General features: G+C 33.9%; 3 protein-coding genes across 4 annotated transcripts; 1 reads left to right on the forward strand and 2 right to left on the reverse strand.

Moving 5' to 3' along the window:
• The first annotated feature begins 1,627 nt into the window (after nt 1–1,627).
• Nucleotides 1,628–6,390, forward strand: LOC131643572 (short-chain dehydrogenase TIC 32, chloroplastic). 2 transcript variants are annotated; one of them, XM_058913831.1, is made up of 8 exons: nt 1,628–1,870; nt 3,065–3,296; nt 3,521–3,600; nt 4,110–4,263; nt 4,368–4,446; nt 5,143–5,231; nt 5,675–5,721; nt 5,894–6,390. In XM_058913831.1, the coding sequence occupies exons 1-8, from the start codon at nt 1,762–1,764 to the stop codon at nt 5,944–5,946; spliced, it is 843 nt and encodes a 280-aa protein (XP_058769814.1). In that variant the 5' UTR covers nt 1,628–1,761; the 3' UTR covers nt 5,947–6,390. The 2 variants fall into 2 exon arrangements, with proteins under 2 accessions (XP_058769814.1, XP_058769813.1); XM_058913830.1 differs by having other exon boundaries at nt 1,634–1,870; nt 5,143–5,227.
• A 3,483-nt stretch (nt 6,391–9,873) lies between these two features.
• Nucleotides 9,874–15,678, reverse strand: LOC131649464 (uncharacterized). The gene is made up of 5 exons (XM_058919226.1): nt 15,591–15,678; nt 12,072–12,146; nt 11,477–12,009; nt 11,180–11,392; nt 9,874–10,266 (listed from the first exon to the last, which is right to left on the reverse strand). The coding sequence occupies exons 1-5, from the start codon at nt 15,676–15,678 to the stop codon at nt 9,874–9,876; spliced, it is 1,302 nt and encodes a 433-aa protein (XP_058775209.1).
• Nucleotides 15,679–18,195: 2,517 nt separating this feature from the next.
• Nucleotides 18,196–24,197, reverse strand: LOC131643575 (mitogen-activated protein kinase kinase kinase YODA-like). The gene is made up of 12 exons (XM_058913835.1): nt 23,903–24,197; nt 22,403–23,153; nt 21,528–22,268; nt 21,328–21,415; nt 21,146–21,208; nt 20,828–20,988; nt 20,637–20,712; nt 20,418–20,477; nt 20,215–20,322; nt 19,861–20,100; nt 19,538–19,629; nt 18,196–19,460 (listed from the first exon to the last, which is right to left on the reverse strand). Exons 2-12 carry the CDS (start codon nt 22,954–22,956, stop codon nt 18,950–18,952), a joined length of 2,694 nt encoding a protein of 897 aa, XP_058769818.1. The 5' UTR covers nt 22,957–23,153; nt 23,903–24,197; the 3' UTR covers nt 18,196–18,949.
• Between the last annotated feature and the right edge of the window lie 871 nt (nt 24,198–25,068).

Here is a 25,068-nt window from a genome sequence, read left to right on the forward strand (position 1 = left end):
TTAATAGCAATTACCAAATTTATGTATGACCTGTGATAAATTAAATTAATATTTATATGACAATCAACATTAGAATTTTTTTCTTCTGTTAATTCATATAAATTTTTTTAGCCATAACTATATAATATTTATTTAATATTTATATCGACTTTACGCGACCCGTGCGAACACACAGGTCCTTTACTAGTATGCAAGAAAGTGAAGATGAGGATGTTGAATGCTTTGATGATAGTAGGGATGAAAGAATTAGTGCTCTTACACATAGATTTGAAGATAATCCACCTAAAAAGGATCTAAATAGTTTCTCTTGTTGGACTAAATTGTAGTTCCCAAACAATTTTGAAGATGATGAATATGTTAGTGATGAATTAGGTATCTCAGACCCAAATGAGTCTGATGATGATAAAGGTAAAGGGTCTAAGTTTAGAAAATTTAGGAAATAACAACTTAATAAGGACCGTCCATTTAAGTGAAGTATGAAATTTAATTCTCTTGCTAATTCTAATGATGTAATTTGTGAGTGGTCAGCATTGAATGATAGAGAAATTATCTCTATGTAAAATGAGAGTTATATGATAAGGATAAAATGTAAGACTAAATGTAATTTTTTAGCTTTAAGCTATGAAGTGGGCCACAAGCACACTTGTGTGTTCGATTCACTTTTATATAAATATATTTAAACATAAATTAATTTTTGTTAAATTATATTTTATTAAAATCAATTTTATCAAATTTATTTTTTCAAAATCAATTCTGATTAAGTCAATTCAAAGACACACTTAGATGATCTAAATTATAATATTGTCTGAATTTATATTCGAAGCTATAGAACAACATTCCCTCAAGTTTAATTTTGTTTCGTGCAATTAATAAATAAACATAGATACATTTGAAAATAGGGCAATATTTAAATAAAGAAAGCATTAATCTTTGAGAATTTCTCAACCAACCTTGTACCCTTCTTATGCATTTTCAGAAGTATTTTTTTGTTTAACGTTGTTTTCTTTCGTAGATGCATCCACGGAAGCCTTAAAACATAGTAATTCTTTGGATTTTCCCAATTATTTGGAAAAACTCCAAATTAATTGGGAAAATTCCAAATTAATTAAGTTCATGATATATACGAACGCGTGCGATTTTCTCAATTAATTGAGAAAATTTTAAATTATTTGAAAAAATCCCAAATTAATTTTTTAATTAATTGGGAAAATCTCAAATAAATTAAGTTCATGAAATCTTTCGTAGATGTATCTATTGAAGGGGTTAAAAAGAGAAGTTCATGAAATCTTCCGTATATGCATCTGCGGAAGTTTTACTATGTTTTATACGCTTCCGTAGATGCATCTACAGAAAAAACCAAATTTTGCATGGTGTGTAAAATAATCATGGAGTGCGTTGAAAAACTTTCTAACCTTATTGTTAAAATAGTTATTTTTCAATACAAAAAAAAAAAGGTTATTTTTCACTTGTTAGAGATAAAAAATCCAACTGTTTTTGGTTATAAAAACAAACGACTTTATTCTATTTAGATATTAGATATTGCCTAAATTTGGTAAAATACTGAATGCAGTTTTGAAGGGAATTAAATTTAACAGAAATAAAGTACACATTTAATTTTCACCTAATGCAGTTTTATTTCTCTGTCTGTCTTTTTTCAATAAAAAGCAAAATAATTGTATTGAGAAGAAATTCATGATATTTCATCCATCCAGATATCTAGCGTAGCGTCACGTCAGTTTCATCCATTCCATCATCATCATCATGTGGCCATTCACCACCAAGAAAGGGCTTTCTGGATTTTCATGGAGTTCAACTGCTGAACAAGTTACTCATGGAATCGACGCTACTGGCCTCACTGCCATTGTCACTGGTTCTTCCTTTTTCTTTTTCTTTCTTTCTTTATCATTTTCTCATCTTTTACTTTACTAATTATTTATCTCTCCATGCAAACAATACGCTTTTTTTCCTTCTTCTTTAGCGTCAATCATTCCAATATGTTTCTGTTTGATTCAAAATATCATTGTTTATACGTACATCTTAATGCAAATTTTGTATTTCATAGTCTTGCTGAAAAGTTTTTGACCTTATTAATCTTATACAGTAGTTTTTTTTTTTTTTTAAATTCCTGCATATCCTTAGGTTGAATACAAGTTTTGATTTCAATATATTGCATATAAGCATAGGTTTTAGGAGGAATTTTTTTGGATCAAGATCCAAAACCCCCTTACTTGACTAAGTGTATGTTTAGTTTAGCTTTTGGAAGAGGCAAAAGCAATTATAAATTCTAAAGATGTAGAATTGATTTTGACTTTCAGGTGTCTGATTCTTCTAAAGTAGAATTGATTCGGTTTGAAGTTATAATTTGTAGTTTTTGGGTTTAAACGTGATTTTTACATGTTGAACTCACTTTTTACATGTTGGACCAACTAACGATTGGTACCTTCAACTTACTTTTAACTAGAATCAATTTTACTAGAACAATTCATTCAAAATCAATTCTTTTCACCACAAAACTTAACATACACTAACTGACTCTATCCAATTTTGCATGTGCAATTACCCTATAGAATATAATTAGTTGCTTCAACTATTCTTAATCCATCAACTTTGTCCATAAACTCTCATTCTTTATCCTATTTTTTTGAACAACTGAGTGACTAATTTGATGGATTAATAATTGTTTGGGGGCCTACTTGTTACTATATTTTTATAGTTTGAGGACCAAATACAAGAGAGAATAATAGTTTAGGGATTGAATAGAAGGTTTACTTTCGATAAAACAACTAATGGTGGTGCTAATGATCTACCATCTGTCTCATAATATTGAAATTTAAACACTTTTTTAGATTATTCATGATTTATTTATTAATTTTTTCCCCTCTCTTTATCATCTGTTTGATTACATTACATATGCATAAGGTTTTTGAAAAGTCGGTGTAACCTCAATAGCAGCCACATCAAGTGTTTTTGACAACATCAAGAATCGTGAATGCTACAACGAATTATTAATAAAGAATTCTTGGAATGTGTAACTATTTGTATGTGATTATGGGCGTGGTTACAGGAGCATCAAGTGGCATTGGCGTTGAGACTACTCGTGTGCTAGCTTTGCGTGGTGCTCATGTAATTATGGGCGTGAGAAATATGGTTGCTGCCAAGGATGTCAAAGATACAATACTCAAGGACATTCCCTCAGCTAAAGTTGATGCCATAGAGTTAGATCTCAGCTCATTGGACTCTGTCAAGAAATTTGCATCAGAGTTTAAGTCCTCTGGCCGTCCACTGAACATCTTGATGTAAGAAAAGGAGATTCATCACATTGGTCATATAATTTATCAGATTTGTTTTTTACTGTTTACTTTAGGTTTTAATTGAAGTTGTTAGTTACTCATTCTGTTAGAATATGAGTGTTGTGTACTAGTGTCTATGTTCCAACTTCCAATTGTGCTTTCTTAGTCATAATCATTCAATTCCAAACATTATTAGTACTAATGTTTTCTTGTTTGTTTGTAATTGTAAGAAATAATGCAGGAATTATGGCATGCCCTTTCAAGCTGTCCAAAGACAACATTGAACTGCAGTTTGCCACCAATCACATAGGTATGTGGTAAATCTTATGTAAGATCTCGATTCTGACAACATTGCTCACAAGTAAGATCCAATCAACTGTATGTTTTTCCTTTTGGAACTTCTTTTGATGAGTAGCAGTAACATGAATTCAATTTACTAGTGTTTTATTCTTCTTATAATATGAATTATTCAAAACTTTCCAGCATTAAAGTGGGGAAAGGATAGAGCACTTTGCCATTGACAATAGTTTATAGAGAGTGTGGGCCATGTGTTTTACTGAAAATAATAGTTTATATACAACATGCAAATTTGAAACCTCTCTTTCTATCTTGGAAAAGTGGTTTGTAAATCATTGGAACATGAAATTTATGTGCAATTTACACTTATGATCTGTCTTAATCAACCTATATAAAACATCAAGTAATTATTTTACTGTTTATTTTCTTCTTTTTTTTGAGAATTTTACTGTTTCTTTAAATCCATTGCCTGAGAAGAAGCAATCCTTTTGATTTTAATTATGAATTATTTTAACTACGCAGGCCATTTTCTTTTGACAAACCTTTTGTTGGATACTATGAAGAAAACAACACGTGAAAGTAAGAAAGAAGGAAGAATTGTTAATGTTGCCTCAGAGGCTCACAGGTTCGCATATCCTGAAGGAATCCGTTTTGACAAAATTAATGACCAATCAAGGTAACACCACGTGCTTATGTTGGCTTCCTTGATTACAGTTAAAACAGTTGGCTCGCCTTAGTTGCATGAAGAATTAAACTTGGAAATGTTATCTCTTTGTACAGTTATAACAATTGGCGTGCATATGGGCAATCCAAGCTTGCTAATATTTTACATGCCAACCAACTTACAAAACAGCTCAAGGTGCACTTACTTCTACTATATAGTGGTGTTTTTTTGCATGTTATATGGTTTAATAGTTCATAATTGGTGTGTTCTTATCATAATTCAATACAACTTGGCATTATTGTGTTTGTGTCTCACTTTAATTATAAAGAGGATGTCCTTAGGTCTGTGTTTTTTTCGTTGTCTCATTAGCTTTTTATGAGTTGATTAAGAACTGATATTTGAGCTTAACTACTAGCATAAGCACATGTGAGACTGTTTGAGAGAGTTAATGAAAACTACTATGACATAAGCTGTTTTCAGCTTATTTTCATAACCTCTCCAAGATAGCTAATATGAAAATAGGTTGACTTTATTTTATATGTTGTTAAAGAAATAGCATATGCATAAGCACTTATATGATAAGCGCTTGTGCTATAAATACTTAATTAAGTTGTTTATCCAAACAAAGTCTTAATATTGCTTATTATGTACAATTCGTATTGTGATCATCTTAACTATCTATTGATTAAAACTGACCATATCTTCGGAGAAGATGATTGTTGACTTTTTAAAAAATAGGGAGGTGATTCTTGGTGATGCCAATATTATTGTCATAATTGTTTTTACTTTCTTTCGCATTCTTGTTTAGTAAAGATATCAGTTTGGTTTTTATGTGTTAATTAACTATCTTTGTATATTCCCTATTTAATATTATGTCTGCATCATGATCAGGAAGATGGTGTGAATATTACTGCAAATTCTCTTCATCCAGGAACAATTACCACCAATCTTTTCCGTCATAACAATGCGGTGAACGGTAAGTATCACAATGTGTTATTCAAGTAAATTCACTTTTATTTAGTGCCTGCATTTAGTGTCTGGCCATGTCTTGAACATGATTACTTTCAGTGGAGGTTCTTATTCATGTAAATTCAGTTTTAGTGCCCACATTACACGATTGCTTCCAGCGGAAGGAACCTTTGAATCCAAAAAATAAAATTTTTACTTTGACATGTATTCAAGGAGTTATTTAAGTCATGGGATTTGGTATACCAAACAATGTATTCTGCATTATCAACCATTATGGGGGAAGATAAGTATTATTGTGAGGCACATTTTCACATGACCACTCAGAAATAGCCATTTTAATTTATAGCACTGAATTGCTACATCAACTCATGAACCTTATAAATTTAGCTTTCTTTTTAATATGCAGACAATGACACTAGATGAATTTCTGGATCTGTTTGTTTGTTTGACGCAGGTCTAATAAATGTGATTGGGAAACTTGTGATGAAAAATGTCCAGCAGGTTAGTTATAAATCAATATGTCATATGGTTATAAATGTCAGAGACATTATATTGTTAGATAATTTTTGGTTGTTAAAAACATTTATTGTAAAATCACTGCCATTGAATAATGCACAAACAAGTGGATTCCTTGTAGTATTAAATAGTGAACTGTTGTCCAATTTTAATGTAGGGAGCAGCTACAACATGCTATGTAGCATTGCACCCACAAGTGAAGGGAGTTAGTGGTGAATATTTTTCAGACAGCAATGTGTACAAGACAACCCCACATGGGAAGGATGATGATTTGGCAAAGAAACTCTGGGATTTCAGCATCAATTTGGTCAAGCAGAAATAGAAGAATCAAGTGTTAGAGATCAATGCTATACACTAAATGAAATGCATCAATAATATGATTGTTACAAATAAAATGCTTCAATAGAATGACTCTGTCATATTTCTATCTATTCTAAGAAAAATATTTGGTAATGGCACAAGGAGTTTTATAGTACATCTATTTTCTGTCAGTTTTTTTCCTCCATGGGATCCTTACTAGTTTTCTGTAGTGAGACTGAGTTCTACATTGCTTAGACATGAATTTCAAGCTTACTTTGAATGACAGTTTATTAGTATTTGTGAAAGGTAAAAGTAATATAAGAAGTGTAAATGTATGTATTACAGTGAGTAAAAGTGTTTGATTTTTTATATAATGTTAGTGTAAAAGTCATATTTGTGATTTTAAAAGTAATTGTGATTAATGTCAATTATTTTTTATGATTTCCTAGTTATGATTGATTAAAAGTATAAAAAAAGCACTAAACTGACCATTCATAATTCATACATAAACTAAATTCAATGTATTTTGATTGTTTATTGGATAGTTTGTCTATGTTAAATGTGATAGGAACACTTTTTCAAAAGTTAGCTCAAACGATAAAGTTGAGATTAGTGGATGTGTATTGAGTTTGATGGATGTGTATTGTCTCGTGTAAAATTATTTTATACTTACTGAAATTTAATCATAATCCTTTTTCTTATATGTTTGACATTCAAACAAGCCTTTACGTTTGTTTCATTGTGTATGTTTGTTTCATTGTGTTTTAGATTTTTTTTTTTTAAATATTATTTTGTAAATCAATAATTGAAAACTCTTTTAATTTTTTTTCTTTGTAATCTTATTTTTTAAAACAATTTTAGACATGAAAAAAAAAATGAAAAATCATTAATAAATAAACATGATTTTGTTACTGCAAAACTAAATTTAAGATAGGTGGTATATGATTCACATATATTGGAATGGTGAGAGTATGTTAGTACTTTCTAGATTATGGATTTATAGGTGTCTATTAAATTTTTGGTATGACTTTGAGATTTATTATTGTGTAATGTGTTGTTCTATTTTTTATGTCGAGGTGAGCACTTCATATAGGGCTGGAAATGAGTCGAGTCGAGTCGAACTCGCCTCAACTCAGTTTGACTCGTTAAGAATTGGCCGAGTTCGAGTTCGAGTTCGAGCTCATGACGAACTTTTTTTTCAGCTCAAACTCGACTCATTAAGAATTGGCCGAGTTTGAGTTCGAGTTCGAGTTTATCTCGAACTTTTTTTCAGGTCAAACTGGACTTGTTAGAAGTTCTCGAACATCTCGATTCAACTCGTTATGGTTTATCTTGTTAGGTTCAACTCGCTTATTTCACGGACTTAAAAGTAATTTTTTAAAGTCTATTATATATATATATATATATATATATATATATATATATATATATATATATATATATATATATATATATATATATATATATATATATATATATATATATATATATATTTTTGACATTTTAAATTAATATTTTTTAAATAAAAAATATAGAAATATAATTAAAGTTATAAGATTGAAATTCATACGGTGTTAATTTTATTTGTAGAAATATTTTGCTCACTAGAGAATATAAATTATCAATTAAAACCGTTAGATTAAAATAAAATATGATACTAAGATTTAGAGCAAATATTTAAACCAACTCTTAAAGACAATATAATCTATCTCATATATAATCGAGTTGACTCATGAACCTAACGAGTCGAACTATGTATAGTTCAAGTTCAGCTCATTTAGTTAACGAACTTAATTTTTAGCTCATACTCAGCTCATTTGGTTCATGAACCTAGTTCAACGATTTAATTTTCGAATCGAGTTTCGAACTATTTTCGAGTTAGTTTGGTTCATTGCCAGCCCTAACTTCATATATGTTGTCATTTGACTTTGTTATTGGGCATGTTTAGTCCTTTGAGAGATGGACTTTCTTGATACATAATATATAAAATAGAGAATTTTTTAATGTATTCTATAATTTTCTAGCGTACCGCGCGAAAATATTAAAATATTTCAGATTTCGAAGATGTACTTTTGAACGCATTAAATTTTAGTTGAAATATAAATTATTCCAGAAATGTATATGTGTAACACATTTGGAGTTATAATTTCGGAAACTTGCGAGGCAGAAGCAGAAAAACAGAATGGAAAAACAACAACTTGACAAAATGAAAATACCGTTGATATCATAAAATCAGCAATACATAAGAAATTTTAACATAGATCAAACAGTACACTTCAAGATCCAGGTGGACGTTGTAACATCTTTGATAATATCATTGATCGATCTCGAAACAGTCGCGTTCAGATCGATCGGAACTTTTGATTTTAAACAAAAAAAAGTTCTCCACATAGCCCTTAAATCAACGGTCATTTTCATCTCATGATTGCTGAGCTTAAGCTTCCCTTCTTTGTCAAAGGATCTCGATCTTCACAATTTTGCGGTTGTCGTCATATGGTAGAATCTCCTCTAGTGTGTATTGCAGATCTTCAAGAGGGGTGTACTCAGTGATCTTAAATTTTCTTGATGGTGTATCATCGATAAAGTGAACATTTCCAACATGTCAAATGATGTTCATTCTGATTTTTTGTGTTCGGTATAAAATAGTATGACAAGTGATCTATATTTATAGTAGTGAGAGACTAATATGGACCTCACAAACCCTATCTTGTCGTCGACCAAATTTATAGCTATTGGTGGTACCCCCTTTGACTTTTGTTTATTTATTTCTCTTTCAATCTTGCTCAATTCGGTGAACTCTTGCATCCTTTCAAAAAATTGGTCCGGCTAAGTCTCGTCTTTGGTTGTATAATGAGTCGTCCACTCCAATGATGTAAGTGGTATAAGGCATCGCGATTTCAAATAAACTTGAACAAAATGTCACGGGTTTAAAACTCACCCAACATAGATAATACAATCATTTGGATTTGTAGGTGGAGCAATACACAATGGAAAAAAATTCTGAGAAATCGTATCTTGTAAGATCAATATACACTTTCTCATACGCATTTGCTATGAGATAACCTATTTTAGGGAATCGCATCCATTTACCCTCTGGTGCAGGTTCACTAATGCAAGGTAAAAGAGTGATAAATTTCTTCAACTTTTTCTTTATTTCCGAACACTTGTGTGTATAATTCTTTATTGTTCCTCAACTCTTGGATAACAGTATGGCGGAAAAGTGTGTGATTCTCTTCTCATTTACCGAGTAAAGCTGAAACAGCCTGAAAATCACAATTACCATCACCCTTGACATTGACGATCCGTTCAATGTAATTGTGCATAAAAATTGGCATCTCCTCAATGAATGGGATTTTTGTTGGAGGTGGTGAAAGAGGTGGTTTTCTAATGCGAGCTCCTTTGAAAACTCTTTTCTGAGATTTCAGAGTTGGTGTATCAGGAAAAAGTTTGTCAATGTGTTCAAAATATGATGGACTCCGCATTGTAGAATTGTCACTTGGTGTAGGTTTGACATTCTTAGGTGCTCCTTTTGTTTTTACCAGTTGAGAGGGTGGTTTCAAGAATGTGGTCTCCGGAAATGCAATCTTCCTCAATTGCTCTTTTGATGTGGAGTTTCGTGTGGTCATCGGCTTTCAAAAAAAATTCTTGTTACGCTTCCCATTCATTCAAGATGGAGATATTTGATTTACCGTCTTTCATGACACCATCATCATCAAAATCGAGCCTCTTCCAATGACTGAAGACTTCGTATATTTGTATCGCGCTATCAAGTTTCACCTTCTTAGATATAACATAAGCACATGGAATACCATAGGTTCTCACAAGTGTGCAACCACACTATGAGCTAGCGGAACCTAAATTATCAGCTCGTTTGGTTTTGTGAAAAATATAATTCAAAGTTGATTGAGATATGTTATTGACCAATTGAGAATATATAGTGTTGTCTTTGAACTTGTGTTCCAACACTGTGATACTACAACCAAATGATGTTTGTATCTCATTATGCTTGTTTTGTATGATTCGGTTCACAGAATCCCAATCCGCACACAAATCACCCTTGCTATTTCCCAACCAATTCTTCAAACAAGCATGATCAGACTCAACTCGGTTTGTTGTTGTATTTCCAAGGTGTCTAACCTGACCGGTCCAAGCACAGACAATCTTCTCTTTTACCTGGTCCAAAATTATACTTTCAACATATTTCAATAAAGCGAGATATTTCTCGCACACCTTCATGAAATGTATAACAACATCAATATAAAGCTCTTTTGTAGAAGTATTTATTATAACATTCCATGCATCCATAATTTTCCATACAATAACGGTCGCCTTGACCATTTTTTCATCATCGACCCCTATCTGCTTTTTCCCTACCGCAGGTTTAACCCGACTTTTCACATTCTTTGTAATAGGGCTGGCAATGAACCAAACTAACTCAAAAATAGTTTGAAACTCGATTCAAAAATTAAATGGTTGAACTAGGTTCATGAACCAAATGAGCTGAGTATGAGTTAAAAATTAAGTTCGTTAACTAAATGAGCTGAACTTGAAATATACATAGTTAGACTCGTTAGGTTCATGAGTCAATTCGATTATATATAAGATAAATTATATTGTCTTTAAGAGTAGGTTTAAAGAATTGCTCTAAATCTTAATATCATATTTTATTTTAATCTAACGTTTTTAATTGATAATTTATATTCTCAAGTGTAACATCGTATAAATTCCAATCTTATAACTTTTATTTTATTTTTATATTTTATATTTATAAAAATATTAATTAAAAATGTCATATATATATATATATATATATATATATATATATATATATATATATATATAAATAGACTTTAAAAAAATTACTTTTAAGTCCGTGAAATAAGCGAGTTGAACCGAGATATTCGTAAACTTCTAACAAGTCAAGTTTGAGCTAAAAAAAGTTTGTGATGAACTCGAACTCAAACTCGGCCAATTCTTAACGAGTCGGGTTTGAGCTTAAGAAGAAGTTCGTCATGAACTCGGACTCGAACTCGACCAATTCTTAACGAGTCGAACTGAGCTGAGACGAGTTCGACTCGACTCATTTCGAGCCCTACTTTGTAATGTGATACCTACAAAGTAATGCATAAGAAGTAGGAAATACCTTTGCTACCGAATTCATTAAAGCGGTATCGTGATTGATAACATTGACTTTCGGCATTTCTTCTTGGTCCTTCAACATTGACTGACACACCTCTAAAGCCCAAGTAAAGTTTTCCTCTTTTTCGCACTCTAGAAATGCAAAACCGACAGAATAAGTCTTCCCAGTAGACGTAACACCAATAATTTCCAATAATGGAAGCTTGTACTTGTTGGTCTTATACGAGTCAATTATAAGCATATTGGAAAACATGTTAAACAACTTTATGGAATCAAGATGAGTCTAAAATATATCTCTTACTGTTGCTCCATCCTCGCATCTATGGTGCATAGATACATAATTATTATCATCTAGAAGTTTCAAGAGGTGTTGCATTTCGGTTCTATCCCACCTAAGCGATAATTTGTATTGATAGCGCCTGTTGTACACATGCTTGATATTTGCGATATTTTTTAGTATTTTACGTTTCAAGGTTGCAAGTATGTTTTTGAGTTGCACCAAATTCAATGTCATGCCAGAAACACATTCCTTCTCTTCCCGCAAGAGGCGACATGCAATTGGATGACCGTATAATTTTTCACTTAAATCTTTCCTATGCAAACCATAAATCACATCAAATCTCCATTTATTATTTTTCAACCGATAATCACGCAACTTAAATGGACACTCACATTTTCTAGAACCGGTATCTTCTCGTTTGAAATACCATAGAGGAGGTATATATTTCCCACTTCTTTTGCATGTCAATGTCACAAATGCACTTCTTCTATCCAAACCATTATCGGACCTTTTGATCACAACATCAACCCCAGTATCGATGCCTCTGTACGAATCTATTGCAGCATGTGATCACGAAATTCATACTCTTGTTCATTTTTTAAATGGTTCCCAATACCTACTACATTCACTACTACATGTGGCGCACCCGGAGACACAATAGGTTTGGGGATAGCATTGAGATGCACCATACCTAATAAAAACAAAAACATAAAATACTAAGAATCATCCATAACAGGAAACAGATTGCTGGAAAATCAACACAAACTGTTTTCTGAAAAGCATATCCGAATGAGTTCATAGAGAATCCGGAAATACACTTTCGGTTACTACGTGACTTTTTTTGCTTTAAAACCAGATTAATGTGAGCCATGAGGTTGAAATGAATGAATGAATTTTACCTTAAATCCCAAGTCCTTTAGCTCTTTTTGATTTGATGAGACACAAGAATGGATATTTTGAGTGAAAAACTTGATTGAAAATTGATGAGTTTTTGGAGAGAATTTAAGAAAAAAATGAAAATGAACTTTGATCATGCATGTGGCTGTTTTTAACAATTTCACGTTTGATTTTTCCAGAGATGCATCTCCGAAATAATCTAATAAGAAAAGGTGGAAGTACTCTGAATTCCCGCTTAAATAGAATACGATTCAAAGTACAAAATATCATGTTTAAAAAAGTAAGTTTATAAGTTTAAATTACTGAAAATGATAATTGATTTATAATTTAATTTAAAATATAAAATATAACATAATAAATATATTAATAAAAAAAAATTATTGATATTTTATTAAGTAAAGTTGGTCTGATAAATTTAAAAAACTTCTTTTATGAAATGCGATCTAATCTTTTTAACTAAACAAGCTTATAAGATTTCTAATGCTTTTTTATTAAAAAAATTCTAGTCTTGTCTAGGCCTGATGTATGCTACATAATAGGCTAGGTTATAGTCTTTGTTGGTCACTTTGAGTTATTTCCACCTCGAATGGCGACTTTTTATGTGCTTGGTTCCCCCAACAATTACAAAGGTGATTTTCCCTCGAAGTTCTTTCATTCCTATGAACCTTGCTATGCCTTACTAACAAACAAATAAATGAGTCATCCATCTATAATGCTTTCACTAGAAAGTATCACGGTATATATCCGATGTGAAATAAGGATAAATCTTCCTAATCTTGATGACTCGGTATGATTCATGCTAGAGCTTTCTACTACATGGAAAACTTCTTTAAATTCGGTGTGGAATGTCTCTAATGGATATTTTGAACTGATGAACAAGTTCTTTTTGAGGGAAGTTGAATAGGGAATAAAGATTTTGATGATCCTCGATTGTGGTCAATGTTGATTTCTTACTTTTTCTATGATGCATATTGTGGATCTATGTGTTGTGCATATATAATTGTCATTGACTTTGATGATGACAATTGTCAAGTAATTTTAAAGATGACAACTCCATAAGCCAAATGATTTTGGGTGCTGATGATGATAGCTTTTTCAAAAGCTTTTTGTGATAACTATCAAATGAGGAGTTGATGACAAATGGCTAGTGGTAAGTGGTAACTAATGATGGCGTATAAATAAGAAGATATATGTTAAGTCTCATCAATCAGATGATTCAAGTTCCAATTTAATTGTTAGTCGACATTGAATCAAGCATAGGAGCTTGAAGTCTTAAAGTTGTGAAAGTGAGAAAGTGTGAAAGTTCGTCTGATTTTGCACTTAGCGCTTTAGATTGATCAATTTATTGTAGAAGGGGCAAGAGTAAATCTTGAGGTATTAAGTCAATGCACATACACACAAAAATATTTTCAAACCTCTTTTCTCTTTTGATAAAATATTTAAAAACCTTTACGAGCATGCGCTTAATTGGTTAGAAGTTTAGTTAATCAAATAGAAAAATATTTTACATTGATTAATCGATTAATTCATTTATAACATCTCTTAATCCATTAAATGCGATATTAATCAATTAGGCGACATTAAAACTTAAACTTTTCTTATTTGAGTTGGTTAATCAATTAACAGTTAAAGTTAATGATTAAAACATATAAAAAATTCATGGATCATTTTTTTTCGAGTTAAACCTTTTCATATATAAAGGAGGTTTCTTTCCATTTCATTTCAATTCACACCGGATTTCGATATAGAAACTTTTCTCCCACTCTTTCTACTCTCTTCTGAAAATTTCCTTTTTTTTTCACTAGAGTTGTCTTAGTGTTAAAAGAATGAAAGAAAAAACAACTCGTAAAAAGCAAAAATGTCACCCCGCCTGCGGGCTTTTGTGGGACGAGCCTAAACGGGACAGGCATGCCCGTTTGTCACCCCGCTTATCCATAAAAAAATATGACGGACTGGATGTTTGTGATGATCTATCATAGTCCGATTCATATAAGGAATCGGCTCCTTGTGTCAAAATTCGTCTTGATCTGGTGGTCAGGCGGCGTGTTCTAGTGTAGTGTCCATGACAAGTAAGTGTGTCTATCAACTGTGTTACAAGCATGTGGATGAAAGAGTTTTTGTTTGATGGAAAAAATAATGGATGGACTCACATTTGAGGGAGAAACTATTGAAAAACAAGTGTGAGTTTTAAGTCTCACATTGTTTTAAAAAGTGGAGGTTGAGCACTTTATAAGTGAGAGGACTCATATGTCTATCACCTTAAATTTTGTTTGGGAGTTTGGAGGGGAGGAGAGGGTTTTGAAAAAATAGGAAGGATTAGGTGCAAAGAATAAAAATATTTTGGTTGAAAGAGTTTTGGAAGATTTTTTTTTCTTGACAATACCAAAAACCATCTAATTTGGATGAACTCAAAATTTGTATGAAAGAGAATTTTAGAGAGATTAGACTAATTGTTCAAATATAATTTTTTTTATTATAATATTTCAAAAATTAAAAATATATTAATAATAAATAGTATTTTATTATTCTAAACAGATTTTTTTTTTTCAAAAATGTTAAAATTTTATCTAATAAATTAATGCTGTACGCTAATGATAAATTAATGAACAAGAAGCACAAAATGACTTCATAAGTTGAATGTATATCATGTCATTGTCAAAGAAATTTTTCCAAGACAAATATATCATATGGTATTGCAAACCCCACTTCCCAGTACGCAGACAATAAACTAAAAGCCATCATATATATTTTATCAGGTATTGCAAACCCCATTTCCCAGCATGCAGACAATAAATTAAAAACCACCATATATATTTTATTAGTTTTAATTGCAGTATGATATTTCCTCATTACATATGATTAACTTTATTTCCTCTTGAATTTATCAGTGGCTTCTTGAGAAGTATTAGAGATGTAATAGTTAGAGATGTATAGTAATAGTTAGAGATATAATAGAGTTGTAATCTAGTTGTATAAGATCTGACACTTGTCAGCACACTAGGGGTGATTTGCTATAGTAGATCATTGTTGTGCAGAGTATAAATACAGTGCAATGCTATAATTTGTAACCAATTGAAAAATAGAATATCAGAATTTTGTTATCATAATAACAGATCTATTGCACTTTCTAATATGGTGTCAGATTGCTAACCAGATCTCCGACCATGACTATCTCACTGCCGGCGACGCCGCCGGCGATATCGCCGTTGTCTTCCGCCAATACTTTGAACACGCTAACTCCATGAGCGTCGTCTTCTCACGGCGATCTTCGTCATCTCAACTTCTCTCTCAAGATCGAACACAAGCTCTGTGAGAAGAACTTCCATCTATGGCGCCAACACGTGGAGTCGTACATCATTGCGCACAACCTCACTGAATTCGTCATTTATGCACGCATTCCTCCTAAATTCATCGATAATGTTGCTCGAATATCTTGTACGATTAACTCTGCGTACTCGATTTGGATTCAAAAAGATCAAATGTTGTTGTCGTGCTTCAGTCCACACTTTCGAATGAGATTCTTTCACGAATTCTAGTGCACTCATTCGCACCATTTCTAGGATCAATTGTTCGGCTACTCCCAAAAGTAAATGTGCACTAGAGCATTCCAATTGCGAGTTGAATTACGTGCGACTACGTTAGAATTTTCGTTTGTGCAAGACTATTTACTCAAGATTTGTACTATTGTTGATGCAGTCACTTCAGTTGGTGATTCTGTTCCAGCTTCGCATCATATTGATGTTATACTTGAAGGTCTACCTGTTGATTATGCACCTGTAGTATCTGTTGTTGAAAGCAAGTTTGGTGTTATTGATTTAGATGAGGTAGAAATCCTTCTCCTAGCACATGAGTTGTGTAGCACCAAGCAAGCACTAGCTGACTTGCAGTGGAAGCCAGCTATGCAGGCAAAATATGATGCCCTCATGCACAATAATACTTGGACTCTAGTCCATGTCCCTCCTAATAGACAAGCAATAGGCTGTAAATGGGTCTTTAGGATCAAGGAGAATTTTGATGGCACTCTGAATAGATACAAGGCAAGACTTGTTGCAAAGAATTTTCACCAAAAGCTTGGGTTTGACTTCAATGAAACAACTCACTACCATAAGGATCATTCTTACCATTGCCCTAACTCATGGATGGTCTATACAACAACTTGATGTTAATAATGCCTTCTTCAATGGACTTCTTGAGGAGGAAGTCTATATGAAGCAGCCTCAAGGTTTCACCAACTTTGATGCTTCTCTTGTGTGCAAACTTAATAAAGCCTTGTATGGCCTTAAACAGGCCCCGAGACAGTGGTTTGAAAGACTTCAATCTGCCTTGATCACACTTCAATTCAAGCTTAGTAAGTGTGATCCCTCCTTATTCACTTATTGTGCTAATGGACATAGTGTTTATCTACTGGTGTACGTAGATGACATCATCATTACTAGCAGTTCTAATAATCTACTGCAGATTATCATCTCCAAGCTCAACTTTGTCTTCTCTCTCAAGCATTTGGGGGACCTTGATTATTTTCTTGAAATCGAAGTCAAAAATGCAGCAAATGGATCCCTTGTTTTGACTCAGCCCAAATATATTAGAGACTTGCTATTTAAAACTAATATGGTTGAATCATCTCATGTCACTACCCCTATGCAATCCTCTTGCAAACTCACTAAGCATGGATCTCCTGCTCTAATTGATGCTTACATGTACAAGTCAGTTGTGGGGGCTCTTCAATATGCCACCATAACCATGCCTAACATTGCTATTCAGTTAACAAAATGTGTTAATTCATGTCTCATCCTCTTGAGGCACATTAGGCTGCAGTTAAGAGAATACTTATGTACCTCAAAGGCACCCTTGGCTTTGGACTTCATCAGTCCCCCTCTGTCTTCCATTGTTACTCCTACACTTCAAGTTTTCGGTGATGTTGATTGGACATCAGACCCAGATGATAAGAGAAGTACATCTGGCATTATTATCTTCTTTGGCTTCAATCTCATCAGTTGGTGGTCCAAAAAGCAGCTTGTGGTGGTCAGATCTAGCACTGAGGCTGAATATAGAAGTCTGGCTTAGGGCACTGCTGGTCTTCTATGAGTGTAGACTCTGCTCTAAGAATTAAGCATCTCCACAAAGTAGCCTGTCATTCTATGTGACAATCAATCAGCTGCTATGCTGGCTCACAATCCCATCACGCACTCAAGGACAAAGCACATGGAGATTGATTTGTTTTTTTGTTAAGGAAAAAGTCCTAACCAAGCAAATGCAGGTGATGCACATTCCTGGTGTGAATCAGTTAGTTGATGTCCTTACAAAACCTCTATCCTCATCCAAGTTTCTGGAACTCGGACACAAACTCAAGGTCATTAACTCCCCTTGAGTTTGTGGGGTGGGGGGTATTAGTACTAACAAGTGTCGTGCACAAGTATAGATACAGTACAATGCTATAATCTGTAACCAAATGAAAATAGAATAACAGAATTTTGTAATCATGAATAATAGATCTATTGCGCTTTCTAATAAGAAGCCAAATACCAAAATCATCATTTAAGTAAATTTCTCCGAATTGAACTTCACTAATGCCATTCTCTAGTCTAACTAAGCATCAAAACACCAAACCACATAGGAAGTTGTTGCCAGAATGCCAACAGATTAACCATTGCTTTTAAGAAAACTTTGGGGGAAAAAATGAATCACCCAAAACATTTTTGTTAATTCAAGAGAATTATCCTAATCAATATTATTTCAACCTAAAATTAAAAATGTAATGAAAACTTTGATACATCAGTTTAAATTGCTATGATGCAATAACTAGAAACTCACAAGTTCTAGTTGCAACTTGAAAAGTCAGCCAATTTGGAACAAACAAATACATTAAACCAATGAGAGGATCACAAGATCATATTTCTTCAATTTTACAGTTGAAATGTACAGAAAAGATACAATAACAGTAACATACAATTGAGCCAGCAATTAAATATAAAATGCATGAGCTTCTACCAATTCTAGACTTGCCACCAATAAAGTTTCCATCTTCTGTACAACAATGTCTTACCTCCCAAAAAAAATAGTCTACATGTTAAAAGTAGTGTCATTTCATCTCCTTTTTCTGACATTATATGGTGTTCCAAAAAATCGCATTTGTCATTCATTGCGTTTAACTCTGTCATTCCTAGTATCTTTCGCACATGAGAAAAATATATGCTCCTTGCTTCTCAAATGTTGATTGATGCTGCATCTTGAAAATTAGCATGCAAAAACAAATTCCTCCTGCCCAACAAGTCAGCATTTGCTTGAAATCAGAAAGTTTCGTGTTTTGTCTTAACCCTCAGATTCTTAGGAGGAAAGGATTCTTGTTGTGACATTGTTTGGCACTTGATTATGCAAGGATTTAACTCCATAAGCCCAAGCCTGAAGCCATGAAAAATGCACTTCTGTGCCTCATACAAGACTATGCAATTTTATTTACACAGATACTCTTGTGCTTTGGCTCCTTATTGTATTATTATATCCTTACAAATATAACAATGAACGGATCTGTGTAACGGAAGGGTAAGCTCGGAAACTTCAAAAGCTGATTAGATTAGTGGCCGTAGAAGATTCCTGATGTCATAAACCATTAGTTCGGTTGAGCAAAGACGAGCTGGGATTTGGATCAAATGATGGGTTAATCTTAACATGATCTCCCAGCAGCTGCCGGCCAACACGATCAGCCAAGACTGATTGAAAGTCATATGGCTCTGGATGAGGAGACCTTATAAACTGTGCGAGTGCATCGTTTTCGGGGGAAACGAGTTCTGATTTAATGTGAGACCCGATTTGCATTCCTCGAAAAATATCGATATTGTCATGGTGAGAGGAGCCGTTAATGTAGTTTGAGGATTTTGGCATGCTTCCAAGACACTCTTGAAAGTAAACGGACTGTTTTAAGTGATTACTGAACGGAATGGCACCACTGCCGCCGCCAGTGAGAGGTGTGGATGCACCAGAAGCAGTCCGAGGGCTAGATATAGGAGAAGGAGACAATCTCCCACTTCTCTGATGTGGTGATCTTGACCTCAAAAGTGGGCTTCCAATGGGAGAGACTGGGCAAGATATATTCCTTTGAATGTGGGTTTCACTGGAAATTAATGAAATAATTTAGATTACTATTGGCAATATCATGCATTTGTGGGTGAGTGGGTGAGAGAGAGGTACCTTTCATTAGGATTACTTTTCAAAACCCTGGAAGAATGAATGAAGAGTTTATCTGTATCCAAAGCAGACAGATTTCTTCCTTGTCCAATGCCCTGAGAATTGATAAAAGATATGCGCAATTATTTAAAAACCGTAAGAAATGTGAATAATGGAAAGTCCACATGAATTTTCATGAACTGTTTCGTAGTTTGTTCTATTGTGTAGATAAAGCAACTAATTTGATACTGAAATGCAATGGAAGTCAAACAAACAACCACCAAATGGTAACATGGACAACTACACACATACAACTGAGCTTCAAACGAAGGAAATAGCTTACGCACCAGAGCTTTTGTTCCGTGTGTAATTCCAGAAATAGGGTCTGAAGCTTCGGGAACCATGATAGGTCTTTCCAAAGGTGCAGCACCTTTAACAAAAGGGTGGTCCAATAATTCACTTGCCGAAGGGCGATCGCGTGGATTACGTTGTAGACATTTCCTAACAAAATCTTTTCCTTCATTTGAGAGATGTTCCGGGATTGTTGGGAGCTCCTTGCTATTACCAATTTTGAACATGGCAGCAACCTGTTATAGAAACATGCAAATACATCAAACATTAAGAAGAAATAATTTTAAAAAGTTGCCATGTTTCGGGTCTCGGTAAATATAAAATCACAGGTATATACATGAATTACTAACCCCTTCATACTGAGACCAAGGAGGCTTAGTTGTAGCCATTTCCAAAACTGTGCATCCAAGACTCCATATATCCACACCAAGGCTGCATTCCTTGGAATTCTTTATAACCTAAATCATCAAAAAGCAAAGATTCTGAGTGACAAAACTAATATGAAATTAGTTAAAATCTAAATAACTGAACCAAAGAAGAACAAAAGTAGAACCTCAGGAGCCATCCAATAAGGACTTCCTTTGAATGACAAAGGACAGTATTGCCCTGTTATCTGCAAATCAAGTGATAAATAAGTATAACAAACGGGAGTAATCGTGCAACGTTCTGGACAACATAGAGTATGGTCTATAGAATTTAACTTCCATATCTAACTCATTCAGTTTAAATGCAGATATAAGGGATACTAGACAGTTATCATCTCTAAGCTTACATGTTTTGCCATGCCAAAGTCTGCAACCTTGACCCGACCATTTGGATCTACCAATATGTTTGCTCCTTTGATGTCCCTGTACATGTAAACAGAATTTCAGAGATAGATATATCAGTTTTTAAAAAACTAATCATTACGTGGCAGCAGCAAAATTTAAAACATTGAAATTATGAATAGATGCCATAGTTCACCTGTGAAGAGTATTTTTAGCATGTAAATAAGCAAGCCCCGACAAAATTTGTTGAGTATAACTACGAATGGCTAGTTCACCAAATTGCCCATATTCTTGAAGAAGTTTATGTATGGAGCCTCCAGATACATACTCCAGGTATATGTAAAGCTTGTCATCTACCTGTGCAAGGGATGATTCAAAAACTTATGTGAGTAGTTTGTAGAAACAAATACTGCTAGCAAATTTTTACTATATTGACCATTGTTAGGTAAACTTCCAGAAACTAATATTCATGTGACTAGTAGAAGATCATGCACGGGAAAAGGAGAGAACTTACTGTTTCAGAACCATAATACTGCACAATATTTGGATGTCTTAAACGGCTCAACAAATGAATTTCCTGTGAGAAATCTTGTAGTTAGATTTTGAAAGCTGTGTTAAATTCAAAACTACAAAATATAATGTGGCACCCGACAAAAAATTAATTATTTACCAAACTTTGCTAGATTTAAAAGGTACCTGCATTAACTGCTTAGCACTTTCCATAGACTTGGCATCATCTGTAAACATAGTAACCTCCTTCATTGCACACATTTCACCACTTTCACTAGAAGAGACAAACATTTTCAACCAAATAATTATTGTGAAGACGCATATTTAGGATTTTTTTTTAAAAAGAACCATTTTGAAATTGTGAACATTCAATCCAAAGTACATACCTATTGAAGCCAATATAGACATGTCCAAACGTGCCTCTGCCAAGCAGCTTCCCTTTTTTCCAACGTGAACCAGAGCTCATTGGACTATCTGCTCTAGCTGGACTTCTTGGCATAGATGGAGATGTTGCTGCAGAATTAGAGTGAGAGAATGGTGAGGTATTGGTAACCGTTAAAGGAGGGAGAGGCAAGCGATGACTCTGTTGTTTTCCCTCATCAACCCATCCTGTTTGTGATTCGGTTGATGTTCCCGCTGCCCTAGGATGAATAGGTGTGACAGCTCCACTCTGGATTCTTGAGCTTGGACCAGGGCTAGTCATTCTAGGACTAGGTACCGGAGAGTACTCAGGGCTACCCCTACTTGGTTGCCAAAATAATGGTCCCGACATGTCCCCTCCCATTGAATTATGCCCCGAATTGTGACCGGAACCTGGACTAGAGCAGTGACCAGATCCGACGAAATTGATCTCTGGATATGGCTTTCCAGCCCAAAATGCAGAATTCAACACCTGATCTGTACCAAATGCCCTCAATGGACTTCTTGATGGACTTGACAAGGAACTGTCGGGACCACTATAGAAGACACCGTGAGGAGGAACCTGGAGATTTGGAACATGGTGTCGTAAAGGCCTTCTCTTAGGTGAAGTAGAAGATGTGTGATTACTTAGAATGTTTGTCGGTGTTTTCACTTCTCTGGAATTCAGTTGGGCAACAGCAGCAGACGATTGATCCTTGAGCATCAAGCTTCAGAAACAAGGAAATTTTTTAGTAAAGTAGAAAAGATATATTTTTCTAATACAATCAATTACAGATAATTGTGGTATGCATATGCATAAACATGTACTATCTGAAAGTTTATTATGGTTTGAAGATGCAACCTGGAAGGACTTCCAGCAGCAGTTCTAGTCCCAGTTTCGGAGTCAGTTGCCAGAGGACTACGATTGCGTGAGTCTGCTGGCTCGTCACTATCAGCAGAGCAATCACTGAAGACTGAAGTGTTGACCATATCTCCATCCAAATCTGCAGGATTTGTCCCGCAGCGTATGCATGAAGGTTTCGGAAGTGGGAGAAACAACGATGACTTGGAGGACTTTTCCAGTCTTGATTTTGCTGATATACTAATTTCAGAATCAACTCGACCTACACTTGAAGGGTGCATACCAGGAAGCGGAAGTGGTTGAGCATGTGGCCTTTCAGCAAAACTTTGACACCTTGCTACTTTGGAAGGTGAAGGAGATCTTGATTCGGATGGAGACCGATCCCCTTTCTCTGAAATTGTGTCATTGCTTCGTCTTCGAGATCCTCCAGATCTAGTGCTTAATTTACCGTCAGATGGAAATTTAAACTTTCGGTGCAATGTGTCAATAATACTTTCCTTACCTGCTTTCTTCCTAGTTTCTTTTGATGATGATTTTCCCCACCATGTAGGCATGTTCGTACTTTATAAATTGAGATCTCACAAGCAGGTTTCTTGGAAGGATACTGATAATAGTTTAAAAAATCTATCATTTCACATCAGTAGACAGATTCTTAAAAGCCATGATCCAGCCATAAGAGATTCACAATTTCCAAAAGCAACAGTGTTAGACTGAGAAAGGAATCAGATATTGAAAATTATGGAAGAAAAACCTGCAGCAGAGGAAAATGTATACTTTCAATCAGGAAAATATAAGCATATGTATTGAATCTTAATCAGTAATTCATCACGAGACTGCCTAAAGTGATAAATTGCGATTGTTGTTTTGGTTGATAGATAAACTGCAGTTAGTTGTTCTGATAGAAGAAGCTAACAACTCAATGATATACTTAGTTTACACTTTACACAACTAATAGTCATGCACACTAACCCCGAGCGTATTACCAGAAACACATAAGAGTCAAAGGACTAAGTTCAAATCCCCTAAGAGTCACTTTAGTTAATTAATAATAATAGTTTCTCACTTCCCTAATTTATAAATATATAAATTTCCTTATTTTCCAACTTCAAAAGTCAAAACCCACTTCATATCCTAACTCCTAAGTCTAACCCAAAAGAGGGTGTGAAAAAATATGAAATTATTTGACCATAAATTCGTACCAAGATCATGAATTAAAAAAAAAAAACTACTTTTTTTTTTGTGCGTTTCAGTTACAATACTCTACTCAGATTCCACAAACCCAGGAAAATATTAGACTAAAAATCAAAAATTTCAAATTCAATCACTCTAAATAAACCAAATTTCTTAGGATCCCAAGCTAAAGTACCAACTCATAACAAAAAACACAGATCCACCAACACATGATTATGCAAAGAAAACAGCTAAATCAACTACCCAGTTGATCATACAGTGAAATCACGCAAAAGGGTAACTCAAAATGTTAAAAAGGAGGAAACTTACTTCAATTAATCAAATCATTGAATCTGAAGTGAAAATCCAGTGTGCAATTTTGAGCTCAAATCTGAGGGAGAAAAACAGGATGAACTGGTTCGGAGCTCCTCCAGTGAGGCTCAGAAGAGACACGGAAAACCGAAAATGTGAGAAATGGGGAAGGATTTTGTAGTGGTTTTGGTGAAAATATTCGCAATTGAAAGACAGTGAAAGAGATCGCGTAGAGAATGAGAGACTTGGAGAGAGAGAGTTGAGGAGAGAGAGAGAGAGAGTGAATAAGGGGTCTTTGTCTCAATGAGTGTTTTCTTGTTAATAATAAAAATGATAATTTAGTTATTAGAATACTAATTTGTAATTACCACTTGGAACCTTATAAAATTATTGCAAGGGTGCTTTTTGTTTATTATTTTAAACATTTTGCTTTATAAGTAAGTAAATATCTTCTGTCAAAAAAATGAAAGTAAGTAAATATCTAAAAACATTTTTATCTTCTACTTTGCTTCTATTAAAGTTTTAGTTGAAATTTTACCCAAAAATGAAATTTAATTAAAATATGTCTAAAACTGAATTTTCAATATTTCTTTCTTAAGTGTGCATTTGTCTTGGTCTGATGGATGTTTTTAGACCTCTGGATCCGAGAACCGGACCAGTAGAACCGGACCAATAGACCGGTCGAAATGTTACTCGATCCGGGAATGGATAATTTTTTTATTCGATACAAAAAATGGATACTATATTGGATATTTATTGGATACTTTTGTCGGATATCCGAAGTAACTGTCTGGTTTCGGTCAAAAAATGATCCATCACTGTTTCGGTCCGGTCCAGATTTACCCGATTACTATTTCGGTCCGGTCCAGATTTACCCGATTACTATTTCGGTCCGGTTCTCGAGATAGCAAATATCTGGACCGGATCGGACCGATAACAGCCCTAGATTCAACCTTCTTTCAGGAGAGTTCATTTAATTTGTTGTACATGATTTTGCATCTTCTTTGTCTTATCTTGCAAATATATATTCATGTAGTAGTTTCTTACCTTTTAACTCGATATTTATTTTTAGTTGAGAAGAATGAAATTGTATTGCAGTTAGTATCGTCTTATTTTGATATTTTGTTTAAATTTGATTTGTGTGTAAGATTAAATTTGCCGAGTATTTCTAATTCATTTGTAAT

Source organism: Vicia villosa, linkage group LG1 (assembly GCF_029867415.1).
Source record: "Vicia villosa cultivar HV-30 ecotype Madison, WI linkage group LG1, Vvil1.0, whole genome shotgun sequence".
NCBI classification, from domain to species: domain Eukaryota; kingdom Viridiplantae; phylum Streptophyta; class Magnoliopsida; order Fabales; family Fabaceae; genus Vicia; species Vicia villosa.

What these genes read in the sequence shown, in the direction of transcription:
- LOC131643572 (XM_058913830.1), top strand. Translation starts at nt 1,762, where the DNA reads ATGTGGCCATTCACCACCAAGAAAGGGCTTTCTGGATTTTCATGGAGT. An exon ending in AAAATTAATGACCAATCAAG is followed by an intron (nt 4,264 to 4,367) that starts GTAACACCACGT and finishes CTCTTTGTACAG; the next exon opens with TTATAACAATTGGCGTGCAT. An exon ending in TGATGAAAAATGTCCAGCAG is followed by an intron (nt 5,722 to 5,893) that starts GTTAGTTATAAA and finishes ATTTTAATGTAG; the next exon opens with GGAGCAGCTACAACATGCTA.
- LOC131649464 (XM_058919226.1), bottom strand. Translation starts at nt 15,678, where the DNA reads ATGGAAGTTCTTCTCACAGAGCTTGTGTTCGATCTTGAGAGAGAAGTT. An exon ending in GAGAAGACGACGCTCATGGA is followed by an intron (nt 12,147 to 15,590) that starts GTTAGCGTGTTC and finishes TGTTTTTATTAG; the next exon opens with GTATGGTGCATCTCAATGCT. An exon ending in GATGCGAGGATGGAGCAACA is followed by an intron (nt 11,393 to 11,476) that starts GTAAGAGATATA and finishes GACTCGTATAAG; the next exon opens with ACCAACAAGTACAAGCTTCC.
- LOC131643575 (XM_058913835.1), bottom strand. Translation starts at nt 22,956, where the DNA reads ATGCCTACATGGTGGGGAAAATCATCATCAAAAGAAACTAGGAAGAAA. An exon ending in AGTATTATGGTTCTGAAACA is followed by an intron (nt 20,989 to 21,145) that starts GTAAGTTCTCTC and finishes TCCCTTGCACAG; the next exon opens with GTAGATGACAAGCTTTACAT. An exon ending in CTTATTGGATGGCTCCTGAG is followed by an intron (nt 20,323 to 20,417) that starts GTTCTACTTTTG and finishes TTGATGATTTAG; the next exon opens with GTTATAAAGAATTCCAAGGA.